Source organism: Fulmarus glacialis, unplaced genomic scaffold (genome assembly GCF_000690835.1).
Source record: "Fulmarus glacialis isolate BGI_N327 unplaced genomic scaffold, ASM69083v1 scaffold10392, whole genome shotgun sequence".
Classification (NCBI taxonomy): domain Eukaryota; kingdom Metazoa; phylum Chordata; class Aves; order Procellariiformes; family Procellariidae; genus Fulmarus; species Fulmarus glacialis.
Window position 1 is genome coordinate 340 of NW_009197161.1, and position 15485 is coordinate 15824.

Sequence of the window (15485 nt, forward strand, 5' to 3'; positions counted from 1 at the left end):
AAATAGTTTTAAACCATGTTTAAATTCAGTCAGTGAAATACAGGTATGTGTTGGAAGGGATGACTGTGCTTTATTAAATGCTTTCTATTAGGGAGTCACTAATTCATCGTGGTGGTAGAAGAAAGAGCTCACAGTGAAGCTTTCCTAACTTCAGAATGCGAATCTGTGTCTTGAGTTTTGCATAAAGCCCTTCTTTTTGCAATAAATGGAGTCAAAGTCTTGGATCAATGCAGATCCTCATTTCCCAGGAGAATTCTGCTTAGAAGTATTCTCTGTACTATACAGATACAAATTCTAAACAATCTGTAAGACGTAACAAATCATACAAAGTATAACAGGTGGATCCATACTTCCTGAGAGCTAAAGCAAGTCAGATGAGGTTTGGCTTACCTGCATTGAAGCTCTTGTGACATTGAGGACAGAGAAATAAGAAGTTTGTTCACTCTCTTCATTGAACTTGGCAAGGCTTTGAACAGCAGCCTCCAAATATTTGGGCTCAGTTGGACAGTCATCAACTGGGCAGTCAGGACATACTGTCCAAATATATCTGGGTGGAACTTTTTATTCAAACAAAACAATGTCATTAGAGAAAGCATAACCATAAGAGCATGTTGATAATGTAGGTCACTGTAAATGCATCTATGCCCCCAACCCTACTCACTTGCCCTCCAGTCCCCTGGAGTAACAATATGTGGTTTGATTCACTCAATGATTTTGAATCTCTATGAATTTGCAGACCCATAAAAATGTTGCAGTGGAGGCAGAGACGCTGCAGAAAAAAGCTCAACCTACTGACAGTGGGCTTGCTGTTTTTACTTGCCTTTCACAAACCCATAAAAATGCTTTTTGGACCAGACAGTAAAAGCCCATATAGAGGCTCTGCTGGGTTTCCCAGAGTTGAAAACAGTTATTTTTTACTGCACTGCTTTGAGCTGCAAGACCACACTGAACTTGTGATCACTGACTTGAGAAAATTAGGGCAGCTGAAAGCTAATGGAGACGTTGTGGTGCCATAATTACAATTAAAGTAATGCTATATGGCAAAGAGTGTTTTTCCAGTCCTCTTTTAAAGTGAGTGTGTTAAATAAAGACATACCTGGTTGTAAAATGCACTCATAAGTATTCAGATGAGCAATATTTCTTGCCTGATTAATGTAGATAATTGCTTTGCATTGACCATAAACCTAAAACAATATAAACATTTAGAAACAATTAATATTGCACCCTTTGCACTGATCATCTAGTATCTAGACAGTGAGTGGTTCATTTTCTCCTTGCAGTCATGAAATTATTTTCAAGAATAAAGTTGTGTTAATACTCAAATGGCAATGAAGCACATTTCTAAGCATCTCCTTTAGAAATAAAAGGCCAGATTTTCCCCTGGTGTAATTCTGAGCTTTACAGGTGCAGTGCTTGTCTGCAGAGTGGCCTACACAAGGCCACTCTTCTGGCAGCTAAGAAGTGCCCAAGTGTCACCGGGGGCTGCGTCTATGTCTAGAACCCAGAGAGCTTAAACCTGGAGATCAGCTTAGAGTGTCTGGATCCAGTCACCTGTCTTCCAGCTTCCCCCTTTTCCCTATGTCCATAGTAAGGAAGGAGAGTGGTAGGAAAGACCCCAAATCAGTTTTGTGGCACAATAAGATCACCCTTGCACACAAAGAAACTCTGACTTTATGGCAGAAAAAATACTGGCCTATTAATATCCATTGTGCCTTTATTTTTACAAGTTGAATGTATATTCTCTGAGTACTTCTTAAATATTGCCACATGTATGATCAAGGCCTCTAGGACATACATTTCTTGACTTCACAGAAGCCAAGAACCATATCAACCATATATTCTTTGCACCCTTTTCTTGCTCAAAGCGCTTAAGCAGAAGTGAGCAGAATTCTTTTTATTTTTTCCAGTTTTTCATTTAAAAATGAAAACTGATTGACCTAAGAAGCAGCCCAGGACAATTTAATCATAACTTCTTTTTTTTTTCACATGTGAAACTTCTTTCTTGTCTTCTTTATTTCATAAGGGTTTTTTTCACTTGTACAGAATTGTTTTGGTCACCTATAGCAACAGTTTTAGATCACTTTCTGTCTTTGTAGCTTATCTTATTGAGCTTTCAGTACAATTTTTGCAAGGTTGTCAGAATACAAGTGGAATTAAACTAAACCAAAGATCGCATGTTATATAAAAGTGAGTTTCTTTTACTCCTTTCTTGACAGGCTGTCTTTAAAATAAACTCTTACAGGGTTGCTATAAAAAGTAAACCATTTATTCTAAATAGTGTCCTAGCATGGCTATTTAGTTATGTCTGCTTATTAACTCTGGTCAAAACCTTTCTTTTCATTTTCATTTTTAAAATAAATCTTACCAGTCTATATAACTGATTAGAAAGTACAGGGCAAAACTGTGGACCTTAAAAAATGGGTTTAGATTTCTTCTAAGCTCTGCTGCCTACTAAAAATGCATGTGTAGAGATTTTGCTGTCATCAGTAGTACCTGAGTAACTCATCATACCTGAGATTAAATAAGAAAATAAAATCCTTACAGTTGTATGAGCAAATCTGGCTATACAGTTCTTCCACAACTTTTTGCTGAGTACATGGCATTCAGTATCTACTACATCCAAGATGAGATAGAAGACAGAACCAGTGATGTCCTGAAAACAGAAAAAGAGACCGTCATATCCCAGTTTTGTACAGGACAAAGTAGGGACACATAAAAGGGAGAGATGGAGAAACACAAACCACACAGGTGGGACACATAGATATCCGGAAAACTGAGCATTCTGTGGGACGAATTCTCAACAGTGGCAAGTCAGGTGAGATTCAGGCCCTGTTAGTACAGGCTTGGTCATGCGTCTAGCCAGCTTTAATTAAAGAACAACCTTTTAGAGTCAGTTTTATCCTTCTGATTCTGGTACCAACCAAAACTCAAGAATAAGGACTAAACATGGTAATGTTTTCATTGTCAAATGCATTTTATGATTAGATTTGAAAGGTAGGTTATTTTGCCTTCAGTAAGAATGAGACAATAAATACCACAAATAATAAAAAACTGCTAACGTGAAACATTCCCAGTAGGCATTAGAAACAGAAATATCTTCTTTCTTAGAGTAGTGTCTTCTTCAAGTATGGATGCTTTGCCGTAAAGAGACAACTTAAATATTCTCTCAGATATCAGAAAGTGCTATGAGAGACCTTGCATATATATACATGGATGTCTCTGACTCACTTAAAGCTTCAGTCCAGTGCTTGCGTTCTGAGCCTGTGCTTAAGTCCAGAAACCTTTGTTCAGTTCACTGCAGCACAGGTGCACAAAGCAGTTAGGGCTCAACTTTTGGGCAAACACGTTTCCATGCGAGAGGGACAGAGAAAGACTAAAAGTACAGCTCCATATATCTAGTGATTACATCATGTAGTACAGAAAGATGAGATGCTGCATGGTGCAGCTCCTGGTTCTGCTTCCACTGTAGATATGGATAAGCACCTTTCCAGGATACTTATCAAGAATACAGTTTAGTAGGATTGTGTTCTATTTTTTGTAGTGGAAAGCTGGAAAGAGAGCAGCTGTCATTTAACCATCCTAAAGAACTTAGGTGTGTTAGCTGCATGTTTAGACTGAGATTATGTCTTTGCTGAAGAGGGAGAAAAAACAAAACTAAATGAGAGCAATATTCATTCATTCCTATTTGATTTCACTGGTTTATGGAGAAAACACTTTGTGGGGCAAGAGTCTGGGGCCAGTATCTGTACAATTTTGGCTTCAGTTTTCGTTTCTGTTTAACAACAACTAAAGACCAGTCAATAGGGCATCTAAAGGCTGGAGTATTGCTGGCTTTTTTGTTTTTATACTGCTTAGAAAAACACTAGAGGTATCTGTCCTTGAGTTCTAAGGAGACCGAGCGATACAAACTATTCTGGTCACACAGTATAGAGATCTCTGGAAAGAGACTGGGATGGTGATTTTATGAGAGTTCTACCATATATACTTGTAATACTAAACCCTTTAAATATAAAAGAGCAAAATAAATAGAAAATAAATATACAGAATGAGTAAATTGTTTTGTTAGCTTTGTCTCTAAGTTATATTCTTACATATGCAACTTATCATGCTTTATACTATTTTTTGTGTTTTCATATCCTCTTTTTTCCCTAAGTGTTCTATGAAGTAATTTGGTAATGCCTTGCACTGAGCTCTCAGGGTTTGCCTGCGCTAATCCTGAGGTTTAATTATAAGTGTCGTTTTGAAGGTTGTGAAAAGATCAAAAGGTATTTTGACAAAGAGTGAAGCTGAGGTGCAGCAGCACTGTGTACAATGGCATGGCAGCATCCCCACACCTGGCTGCATAGATCCTTCTGTGGAAGGAACTAATCGTAATTTTCTGTTTACATACAAGGTACCTAAATACCATGATGATATGTCTCCTTAATATGGTAGCTAATATAGGTTAAATCAGTAAACAGAAAGTAAGACTGGTCAAAGAGTAATTGCCATTTGCTGAAAATGTGTTTTTTGAGTAGTGCAGCATTTGGTGCAAGCTTGTAACTTCAAATATATCCTCTATGAGAAAAAACGTCACTGCATGAAGAAGTAATAGCCAAGGAAAATGTGTATCTTTCAGGAGTCCCAAAGTTGGGACTGATGACTTGAGCTTTCAGGTTGGTTATTAAGGTATTTTGAAGGCAAAAGTACACACATATCTCATTAAAGAAATGTTCTTATAATCAAATATGTTTGATGTTAGATGGATTCACTCAGCTGAATCATGAAGACTGGTTGCAAGGATTGGTGATCTTGGAAATACTAAATGCAAGCAGGGTGGACCAAACTGTATTCCTGTTGCCTGTAGCTCTCTTGTACAATATCAGCTCTAATATGCAGATGAGGTTATTATAAAATCCACACATCTTTTTGTCTATCTGCTCCTGTATGTATCATCCTCCACTGGGGAAAGAATAATTTGGGGTTTATTCAGAGCTCAGCAGATCTCTGAAGGTTTCATCATCCTTATTTTAATTTTCATTAAAAGACCGCTATGCAGAGACCTTTTGATATCTGCTTAGTATTGAATAAAAACTTTTCTCTTTTCTGCGTGGCCAAAAAGATCCCTTCCTCAGTGCTGCTGATGCTAGGATTGCCGCTGTGATGCATGCTGGGGAGCCTGGGAGCCAGAAGAGATGCCGCAGGAGCGCAACATCGCTTTTGTGGCAGGGCGACCTGGTGCAAGGGAAAGAAATGTTTTGGCACGGTTTGTAATTTTGGTTAAGTGCCTGTCAGTGAAGTTAATCATGAGTACCTTGTATGAAAGAAAGGCTCTGTCCTACTTGCATGTAAGTTAATAGCAGATGGTTCATTAGTTTCCATTAGAGCAAAACTGAACCACAGGTTGCTTAAGGGCAGATCTGAATTTGAAGTAACTTTGAAAATGTTTTTGTTCTGAGTATTGGTTAAAAAAATGGGAGGAAGGACCACTGGCTGATAAAAAAAGAAACTTCTTTATTTTTTTGAAGGGAATAGAAGGTTGCATAAGGTTGTTACTGTCCGTGAACATCCCTGACATAGCTGACTGCTTCTTATGTACTCAGTTCCACCAGCAGCAAAAATGTGTCAAAGGGTTTAGATTGTCTAGTTTGTCACTGCAGTGTCTTGAAACACCTTGTTTACAGCGTAAGCATATTAGATGCAAAAAATAAGAATAAAAGTATATTAAACCCCAAAAGGAAGAAAGAGCAAAGTATGCTATAAGGCAGTAAGTTAAGTCTCTAGGGAATTAAGTGACAGACCAAATCACAAACAAGGACCAAAATTCTCCTGTGCTGAGATATACTTCGCACAGGTGAAGGAAGAAGCGGGGAGATGAATGAAGTGCTTTACAGCATGTCTGCACCTACCGTGCTGCACTGCAGTGTAGTCATAGGGGTGCTCTAATTATTGTCGGTAGGAAATAGCCCCAGGATGGGGCACTGAGTACCTAACTCCATGACTGGTGATAAGGGTTCTGGGCCAGCTCAGAGGCATCCCATGTGGAAAAAAATCCGAAGAGACCTGATCCAGTTGCTTAGTGGGCACATTCTGTCAGCTGAGCAAAGAAGTATAGAGAACATAGTGCGAAGTACAGCAAAGTGTGCATCTTTAGTCGTGAGATCTCAGATTGCTGGAGGCCACAGCGTATCTGCAGAAACTATGTCCTTGTGAGAGCAGCAGGAAGTAGTGTCATATCCTTGCCAGTACAGATCTTTAAACATCTGGCAATGAGCCTGATTTTCTTTTAGAATTCAGAACACAGCCTTTCAGGTAAGATTATGGGAAGTGGGCAAGCATGGCAGGGATGCTTCCACAGTGCCTTATGTGTTGTGGGCCTTGTGCACTCATTTCAGGTTGTCCCTGGCTAATGCCAGTAGATTCAGCTATTGTAACACAAAATAGTAATAAATTAAGCACACACAGAGAAATAAGATACTTGAGGATATGAGAGTGATAGTCCATAGGTATTTCCAGTGTAATTTTTGCACTTGAACTGGTTTCAGATTTCCTCTGGAGAATGAGTCATCATTTAGAGGTCTGTGAAGGAATTCCCTGGTCCCAAGCTGGACGTGTTTACACCTGTTAGTGCTTACATCTTTTGTGCAAAACGCACGATGACTTAATAGCCTTTGCACTCCAACTGCTCAAGGCAGTGGGAGGAAGGTGTAAAATGAAATTAAATCAGAGTAGTGGTGTTTCATACCAAATTTGAACTGATGCCTGGAGCTATTCCAGGGGCAGGCAGCAGAGAATCGTGACTGAGATTTGTTCTCTAATTGCCCACAGTGGTGATGAAACTGTTTCTAGTCATCCGTGCGTAAAGTTGACATGGCCTCTGGAGTCCTGTGAATGTAACTTTACATTTGCCTTTTGAAATATTTCTTAGTTCAAATAGATAATGCTAAGGAATAGTGATAGACGCAGGGCTCTTCATGGGAGAAACAGATACAGAACAAGCAGGTAACTTACCTGAGGATGTTCTCGGACACTGAAGATTCGGTAGAGACTGAGTATGTAGCCCTCTTTTCGGTCAGCATTGATCTGGCGAAGAGCCAGATCTGCAGCCTCCTCTACTGCAGTGTCATGGCAGGTGGGGGAAAGCAATGCAGTCAGTGCTTCTCTGGCAGGAGGAGAGGTAGCCCAGGAGCAAAGCGCCTGTATGCCAAAGAGCATTGAAACAAGTAAAACCATTCTGCTTAGAAAACCAGTGTAGCAGATCAGAATGGTAAGTCAGTATGGAGGGGCTGACCTGCATGAAATGGCAGACTTTAGCAATGGAGCCGTGTTTCTTTATAAACTTGTGTCCCCTTTTTATTACATACTGACCATCACCTTTAAACCTACAGCTGCAACAGCATACACTAAGTCAATGATTACAAGGTTTTACGAAAGTGTTGTCACTCCCTCTGAGACCAAAGAGCACTTTCTCGTTCTGGCTTTACATCTCCAATTCAGACTTCACTGGGCAGATTGTGTAACTTTGATCTCATCATAAGCGACAAGAATATACACACAAAGCTGCTTTCTTAAGAAACCAGAATTGCTTAAATAAGCCTACATGCAGGACAGGTCTGGCTCCACCTCTGTTCTGTCGGTGATCCAGTTCTTCTCCCAAATAAGACAATGACAAAGGTCTCAGTAATTTGAATGGGAACTGGATAAGGGCCACAAGGTTGACTGATTTTACACTTTGTATTTGTTAAATGCTAATTGTAAACAAATATACTGACTTTCTGTTATATGCGGTCAGTTTGGTTGGGATAGAAAGCTCGGTCTGGATTCATTCTTTGAGCATTTCTACTCAGTTGGATACCTACAGATGAATGTTAGCCCTTAGCCCAAGCCAAGCCAGAAAAATGCAGTTCATGTACAGACAAGAAGCCTGTGGATAAATGGCCTTCTCAAGCCGTTAAATACTCTTAGATAACATGATAACAAGGCAATGTAAAGAATTAAGGTTTTCATCATGGTGTCTCCTTTTAAGCAGAAATTTCCATTGTGTTTATTTGGGACCTAACATTTACTGCAATTGAATATAGTAGCATAGATGTGGTAAGTTTTGTTCTCTCCCCAAAGACTCCACTTCTGTCGGTGGGATGGTGCAAAATGAGCTGCTGTAAGAGGTTGGAAGAAATAGACAATAAGTGAACCAGGGCTATCAAAACGTTCTTAGGCTATTGAAGGCTCCATTTCAGGATTTGTTCCTTCTCAATGCCTTGACTCCAGCCCCACTCATCTTTTGTTGCCTAAAACTCTCAATTTATTGACACCTACCAGGTATTTGACCCCCCACTCTGATTTCCCTGAGCCCTGAACATTTCCTATTTCATTCCATCTTCCCCCAGCTTCTGACTTTGTTCTCACTGCCACATTGTGCAAAGTACTCTGTGAACTTGCCATCATTACATGCTGCTTCTGATGCCAAAGAGCAAGTCTTGTTTCCTTTTATCTCCTCCATCTTAACTTTTTGGCTGCACCTGGTTTCAGCCCCTGCCTAGGCAATGCCTAGCTTTATATTCCTGTGGGTTTAGAGGCAGGTACAGTTGCATGTGAACTGCACTGCTAATTGTAACATGCTGCTGCATTTTTATTGCCTGAGAACCAAACTTAGTGATGAAGTAAGAACCATCTGAAATTGTATGCTGAGAGGGGAGGGGAGAGGAAGGTGGCCTGTAAGAAAGTTACTGACCTGGGGCTGATTACGCCCATCTCAGTGCCAAAGGTCTGAAGGGGAGAATCTAGCAGAAAGAACTTTTTAAAGAGAGCATGTAACGTAAACTGGAGGGTGAACTGCCTTCGTTTGACTTCTTGTAGCTGGTGCCTTCCTCCTTATGCCACCTCTTGCTCTTTTTTTGCCTGTAAATTATTCTTTTTGTACTTTGAATCAAAGAAAATATGCATCAGTTGTTTCTTTGCCAGTTCACATCACCTTGCATAGTTCTCCCAGATTTAGTCCTGACTTCTCTGTGAACTGCAGCTGCTTATCTCGTAACTGCCTCTTGGTCAGACTATTTAGGACCTTAGTTTTCTATCTTGTTCAGTGTTACTGTCTCCCTTATATTGTATGGTCACAATTGGCTCAAGGAGAAGAGTCCCACTTGCTTAATCCTTAGCTCCTTGGCTTCTCTAACCACTGCCACAGCCTACCCTGGTTAAAATTGTAGGAAGCCACAGGAGAATCATAAGGAAACTGGTCCAGCAATGTCACTATTTTAATTATTTTAGCACTACTGAGTGCTCTGCTTTCATTCCTTTTCAGCAACAATAAATAATACAATCCTGATGTGACTGGAGACTGTGACTCTCAGGGGGAGCCATTCACTGACTCAGCTGCTCCCCCCATAGTATCACAGAGCACACGCTAAGCTGCACAGGTTTATTTGTACCTTTGACTTATCCTCTCGCTGCTGAATTTGGAGGTTGTTTTGCCAGCTAAGAGACTGCACTGTGGTCACTATTGATTCTCAAGTGATTTGCTGAGTACAGATGAAAAAGGGTCATGGAAAATTCTGCCTGGAGAAACTTTAGTTTGAAATGACAGCGGTGTGCCTTGTGGCTAACCTGTCAGGAACTCCATGCTGGAGACAGGGAGGAATAGCTGTACAAATAGCTGTTACCTTGAAGATCTGGAGAAGTGACAACCACCATTACTTGGGGAGGATCCCAGTGAAAGTCATTGGTTTTCTACTAAGGGGCAATTCTGCAGTATTTCACCTTGAAGGATACCAGAAGCTGGGTAACCATTTCCCCAGCCCTCATTTTCTGTCATGGGAGTCTCTGTGATCACAGCTATCTGCTGCATGACACCAAGTACATTTAGGTTTGAGGGTTGCCCCTGTATTGGGTGATGAAGGAAAAGTGCAAGTGAAGGACATAATTGTCTCTATTTAATACTACTGTAAAGTTTGGGGGTTTTAAAATTTTATATATTGTCACGGTTTTTTACTGGTAGTATAAAGAATCTCAGCTCTTTAGCCCAGCAGTGCTCAAAGCATGTTCCTCTGGGAGACAGCAGAACCTGTCCCAGGGAATGTCCCTAGAAAGCTGGGTGGGATTATACATACAGCCAGGAAGACCTGCAACAGCACTGGGGCTGAAACTCTTCTAAGACTTTAGTTGGTGGCAGGGGTGGAAAACTCAGATGGCAGGACAGAAGGGGCACATGGCTACTAGACTGAGCCACCTCATGTGTCGCCAGTTGCTTTGCAAACTCAGGGTGAAGGATAATGTACGACTGTATCCTGGAGGGAAAGGATACAAGGGATGAATGTTGAGAAACACTGCTGTAGCCATAGTACAGGAACAGCAGAAGCAGCAATGCAGACTCACTCACATTGTTCCTTGTGCCTGGGAATGCTTCCCCTGTGGCTAAAGGATAATAACTCATTTTCTTTATCCTTACAATACATGGCATTTCTATGGAGATGGGTGCCAGTTAGTACTGGCTGTGTTGGTGCCTCTTATAATGAGGAATTGTTATATCCCTGACTCTGTTCTTTGTATTCTTTCTCCCACTGGAAAGGAAAAAATTTTGCTGTTGAAATAGCTGACCTCAAAACATGGACACAGCTGGGAAATCTGAGCATGTCCAGCCAAAGCAGCACATGAAATACATGTGCTTTAGCAAAACAGGGTTTGAAAAAGCTGAAAAACATTGTGAGCCAGTGATGCAGACCTGACAAAACTATTCATGCTGCATTTCAGGCAAGGAGGCATTTGTACTTTATGTATTGCCATTTCGTAGTACTCATTGCCCAGAGAATCTACTACTAAATACTGAATCTGTTGCTAAGGTCCGGGTGCGTGAATACTGGGCCGTACTGAGGGGAGACAAAGTGACTGCTTCAAAGCATTCATAGAAAATGTATCTTTAAGAGGGCAAAATGCGTCCGTAAGAGGGCAAGTGTTAAAGAAGATGAGGTGCAGCTACTAACTGGAATGCACAGAGCAATTCTGCTTTATTTTTTTCTTTCTGTTTTAGGAAACAATGATGTAGTTATGCCAGGTGTAGGAGAACATCTGTGAAGTGTGGAGGCTGCTAGATGTTCTGCTACATATCCTTGCTTTGTGTGATTGGAAAAGGCAACAAGAAAATGCAGGATTTCTGGATTTCAGAGATCCCCATGGACAGGGATCCCTTTTATAAACATACTGTTTCTGCCATCACATAGAGAATTTTCTAAGCCTGGAAAACACTGTCTCTTCTATAACTTAGTGCCCACTTCATTATATACAAGACAATTTTTATGGTTTAGTTAAGGCAATTCCTAGTTTTAAAAATACAAAAGCTAGGAAAACTAATTGCTCCAGGCGAGTTAAAAACTCAGTCTCACGTATCTGATGTTATAGTAATGCAGATCATAATAGTAGCCATTTCATGAAATCCTGTTCTGTGTCTCGTGCAGTGGGATGGGAGGACCATCTACCTTACCACTTCAAGAAATTTCTACAGCTTAGTATTAGCACTTTTTGAATGAATGGCTGCATGCAGAACATACTGGAGTCATTGCTTTACAGAGAAGCAAAAAATCACCAAGCAATTGGCTGGCAGTAGCTTGTGCAATTGCCTGCAACACACTTCCTGCAAAAACTCAGCCTATTCTTGAAATGTGAGAGCTGCTGCCTTCATTGGGAGAGCTTGTCAGCAGTACGTTGCCATCACATCAGACTATGGCTTATAGAGTCGGGGCTGATATGCCTTTTTCTTTCCCCTCCAGACACCCAGTTGAAGCACCGGTGCAAGTGCCTTCGGCTTTCTCTTTCCCCGTTGACACAGCAGAGCAGAACCTTTCTGTATAGCTACCTGTTGCACAGTCACCAAGAACAAATGTCAGTTGTGTTGCTTACTGAATACTGGAAGGTTGTAACTAGGAGAACAGGATAGGTTATTTGAAACAGTTCAGAAATGACATGTGTTCTGCAGCTTTTGCTGCCTGCATGGTAATTATCTTGTAGCAAGTGCTGTTCCTGGTTAAAGATTCATGACTGTCTTTGAGACTGCTCCCCAGGGCCTGCAGAATTCCAGTCTGGCTGGCAGTAAAGATCCCTCTGGCCCCTGTCCCTTATTACTTCTCTACCTAGAATAGATTTTGCCTCTAACGTGTCAGAAATTCAGGGAAGATTTGACTGCTAGGACAATGGTAAATTGCGATCACTCTCTGGGTTATATTATATGAGATACATGTCTATAGTATATTTTTATTCCCTTGAATTGGTATTCCCTCATATGCACACAGGCCATACAGTACCCCATGATCATATTGCATCTGTGTATCTGCTGGAAGACAGAGAATACACGTGTTTGGCTGGAAGGATTGATGCTTTCAGCCTGTGCAGCAATGAATGTGTCCTGATTCTTTGTTCTTTTCATAGACATGGATGCTCTTATGCCATGTCCAAAAGTATTGAGGTATTCCTGGTGGATATTAAGAGTAGGTACATACTAGGAAACACTATAGGTGGAAGGGAAAAATACATTTTTTCCTGCTGCTTCTTTAGTGTTATTGGTGTGTGATCAAAAGAAAGGACTGACCTGATTTTCCACAGTGCTCAGCACCCACACATCCCAGTGAAGCTGATGAGAAGTGCAGGAGCTTACTGTTTTTGAAATCAAGCCCAGAATATGACTCATAATGCTGTGAAGGAGATACTTGACAACTAAATGAAAATATATACAGATAGAAGATACCAAAGCATTTCTGTTGAACATTTTATTGTGAAGTAACCTTTCGGGTGGTGTTTCTATCACAAAGCTACAACTGTTGTATAGTTCTTACAACAGTTTTATTGAAACAATATTTTCTGTATTTTAACTAGAGCATCCCTGTATGTAGAGAAAACAACTGCTATATGTTGTAATCACTTATATTTTGCATCAGGCCTTTGCAAGATCCTGGCCATGGCTCTGTTCTCTGGAGGGTAAAACTCATTTGGGCTCAGAGTCAAGCATTCTCACCTGTTTACACTTGATGTTGTGGTCCGTGTGTTGATGCTGCGGCTGCACACTGATCCTTCAGTTAGCTGTATTGCCATGTCTGTAACACAGCCTATATCTTGAAATGGCGAATCTTCCCAGGGCATGGAGGAGGAGGAGGAGGCACAAAGCTAACTGGGTGAGGTACTTTGTCATGCTGAGCAACCTCTGCAACTGCTCTCTTTGCTACAGATTTTGCTGAGAGCATGAAAGTAGGAAATTCTGAAGAGCTGGATTCAGATGCAGCAGCGTTATTGTGGGAAAGCCTGAGATTATGGCTTGTGAAGCCTTGTACAACACTGGGCACCAGTCCTGCTGATGTATCTTGACCTGGTTGAGAGTAGGTAACTCCAGGCTGGAAAAGAAAAAGTTTGTGTTTGTGTTCAGTGACTTGGGGCTTATAATATAGAGTCATTGATATCTTACTAGTTACTAGATATAGGCCTCCAACCCAGGTACAAAATGTTCCTGACCATCACGGAAGTTTGATTTGCATTTGAACACATACACAGGAGCCCAGGAACATATTTTTAATATCCAGCGGATCATTAGCACCAAATTCTGTGCTATGTGAACTTTCAGGGCCCCCTGTGCAGCTGGCAAAACATTCAAGACCAGCTGTCTTATCCTTTCTTTCATATACCTCCTGGACAGGTAATTACTGTTGTGTTACCAAGAGCTCTGGTCCATAGGAAGTATTCAACCACCACCTAGCCCTTCTCAGACCAAAGGGAGGCTAAAATACCTGGAGAGCACTCAGGTCCAGTGCATATATGTTTCCCTCCTCTTGCTATAGCAGTGCAGGTCAGGCTCCCTGAATTCAGTCACGTCTAAGGAGTACTAGCAAAAAACCCCAGCTGATTTCATCTACCACAATGGCTCATTTATGTTTTATATCTATCTATCTGCCCCATCCCCCTAGCTGAGCAGAGTTTGGTTCTCTTTGCCCTACCAGACATGTGAAGCTCCCAGATGGTTAGGAGGACAAACTGTGTCAAGCATGGATGGCAGAGGTGACATAATTCCTGGCACAGAAATCCATAGGATAATCAGGAGCTACCTTACCTTTTTTAGGATACAAGGTTAAACTCAAGTTATCACAGGTAGCTAATGCAGTCTACAGTGAAAGAAGTAAACTCAGGGTGATTGCTTCTAACAGTACTAGTAGACTAGAATACTCTGGAAAGGAAGGGAATATCTGGGGTTGGTACCTGATGTCCATAGAGCTGGCAGTCCACTCTGAGGTCCTGTGAGGGGGACGTTACCATTGTTGCTGTGCAGAAACCAAAATTCTGGCAAAGCAGAACATAGTCAAGAGAAAATAGTTATAAAATAGAGGAGACCTGCATTACAATTTTTAATTTCAGTACATTTAGAAATAGCTACATCTTCTCATGTTTTATCTGAGCAGTAAAATGCTTGCTTTTAAGTCTGTTGGACTCAAAAGCCAAGCTGTTTAAATGCATAACCAGCAAATAAGTGAAACTCCTGTATTCTTCTAGAGTAAGATCCTTTGTATGTCTGGATATGAGGGTGGGAAAGAATAGATAGGAATGTAGGTAAAAGGTTCCCACCCACCAAAACTGCCTAGGACTCAATTTCATCAGAAACAAAAGAAGAATCTTAGCATGATAAAGTATACAGTATAATTCTCAAGAGCATATATATCAGAAAAAAGCACACTTGACAGCACTTAAATTATAGGAAGGTGAAACAGTCTGCCCTTTTGTTATGTGTTTGTGTACTGTCCAGTACAAAGAGCCTGATTTTCTCAGGTGCTTATGTTAAGAAGTGTAAACAATAATATGTATTCTCTTGATTAAAAATATTTTGTGTTAAGGACACTTTGGTCCTCAAGCCTTTTTGAAATACATTCAAATGCATCAGGATTCAGTCCAGATACCTCAGAGAGAAGAGAAAGGTGTGATATAGCTTTAGGAATTATATATTAAAAAGCATATCATGATGGTATACAACTCTTGCACTTTCATCCTCACAAAGGTCTATTCCTGCACAAGTGCAAGCACATCACAGCGTGCCGCTTTTCTACCTGTGAGCTGGCATACTTACAGACTGATCGTCAGGCAGCAGTTGACAAGCCTCCACATTATCTTTAGCTTCTTCTGCTGAGCAGTTCGTGGCAGCCACAGCAAACTCAACAGAGACAATATGCGCTGGGTAATACTGATAAAACAGGAAAATTGTTTAACTGACTTTGCACTGTGAAACTGCAGAGCTGCTGAGGAAAGATAAAAGGCAAATGTTGTGGCTTCTAGCTCTGCAACTCCTACTGAAGTGAAAGGGAATCCTGTGGCTAAAATGACACAAAATGCTTGGGAAATCAACAGCAATTCAGTAGGGCAAATTAGAGCAAGCTAAATCTGTTTCCAGACATAACTAGTTAGCACTGCACAATTACCACGGAAGAAATATTCTGTTTACATGGAAGGCTAGACATAGTTCTAGCAATTACCTGTATTTTGGCTCTTCC

General features: G+C 40.8%; 2 protein-coding genes across 2 annotated transcripts in view; both read right to left on the bottom strand.

Moving 5' to 3' along the window:
* Positions 1–390: 390 nt before the first annotated feature.
* LOC104072850 (fetuin-B-like) lies at positions 391–7290 on the bottom strand (the record flags this gene model as incomplete). The annotated part of the gene is made up of 4 exons (XM_009572441.1): positions 6991–7290; positions 2543–2653; positions 1097–1184; positions 391–557 (listed from the first exon to the last, which is right to left on the bottom strand). Coding segments are annotated over exons 1-4 (588 nt in total), but the record flags the coding sequence as incomplete, so codon positions are not given.
* Positions 7291–12726: 5436 nt separating this feature from the next.
* Positions 12727–15485, bottom strand: part of AHSG (alpha-2-HS-glycoprotein) — a 6858-nt gene continuing 4099 nt past the window's right edge. The window contains exons 4-7 of the mRNA XM_009572440.1: positions 15468–15485; positions 15065–15178; positions 14206–14286; positions 12727–13349 (exon numbers count right to left, since the gene is read on the bottom strand). The exon at positions 15468–15485 is cut by the window's right edge and continues 155 nt beyond it. Of these exons, the coding sequence (XP_009570735.1) occupies positions 13068–13349; positions 14206–14286; positions 15065–15178; positions 15468–15485 (495 nt within the window). The 3' untranslated portion in view covers positions 12727–13067. The remainder of the gene's footprint in view (positions 13350–14205; positions 14287–15064; positions 15179–15467) is intronic.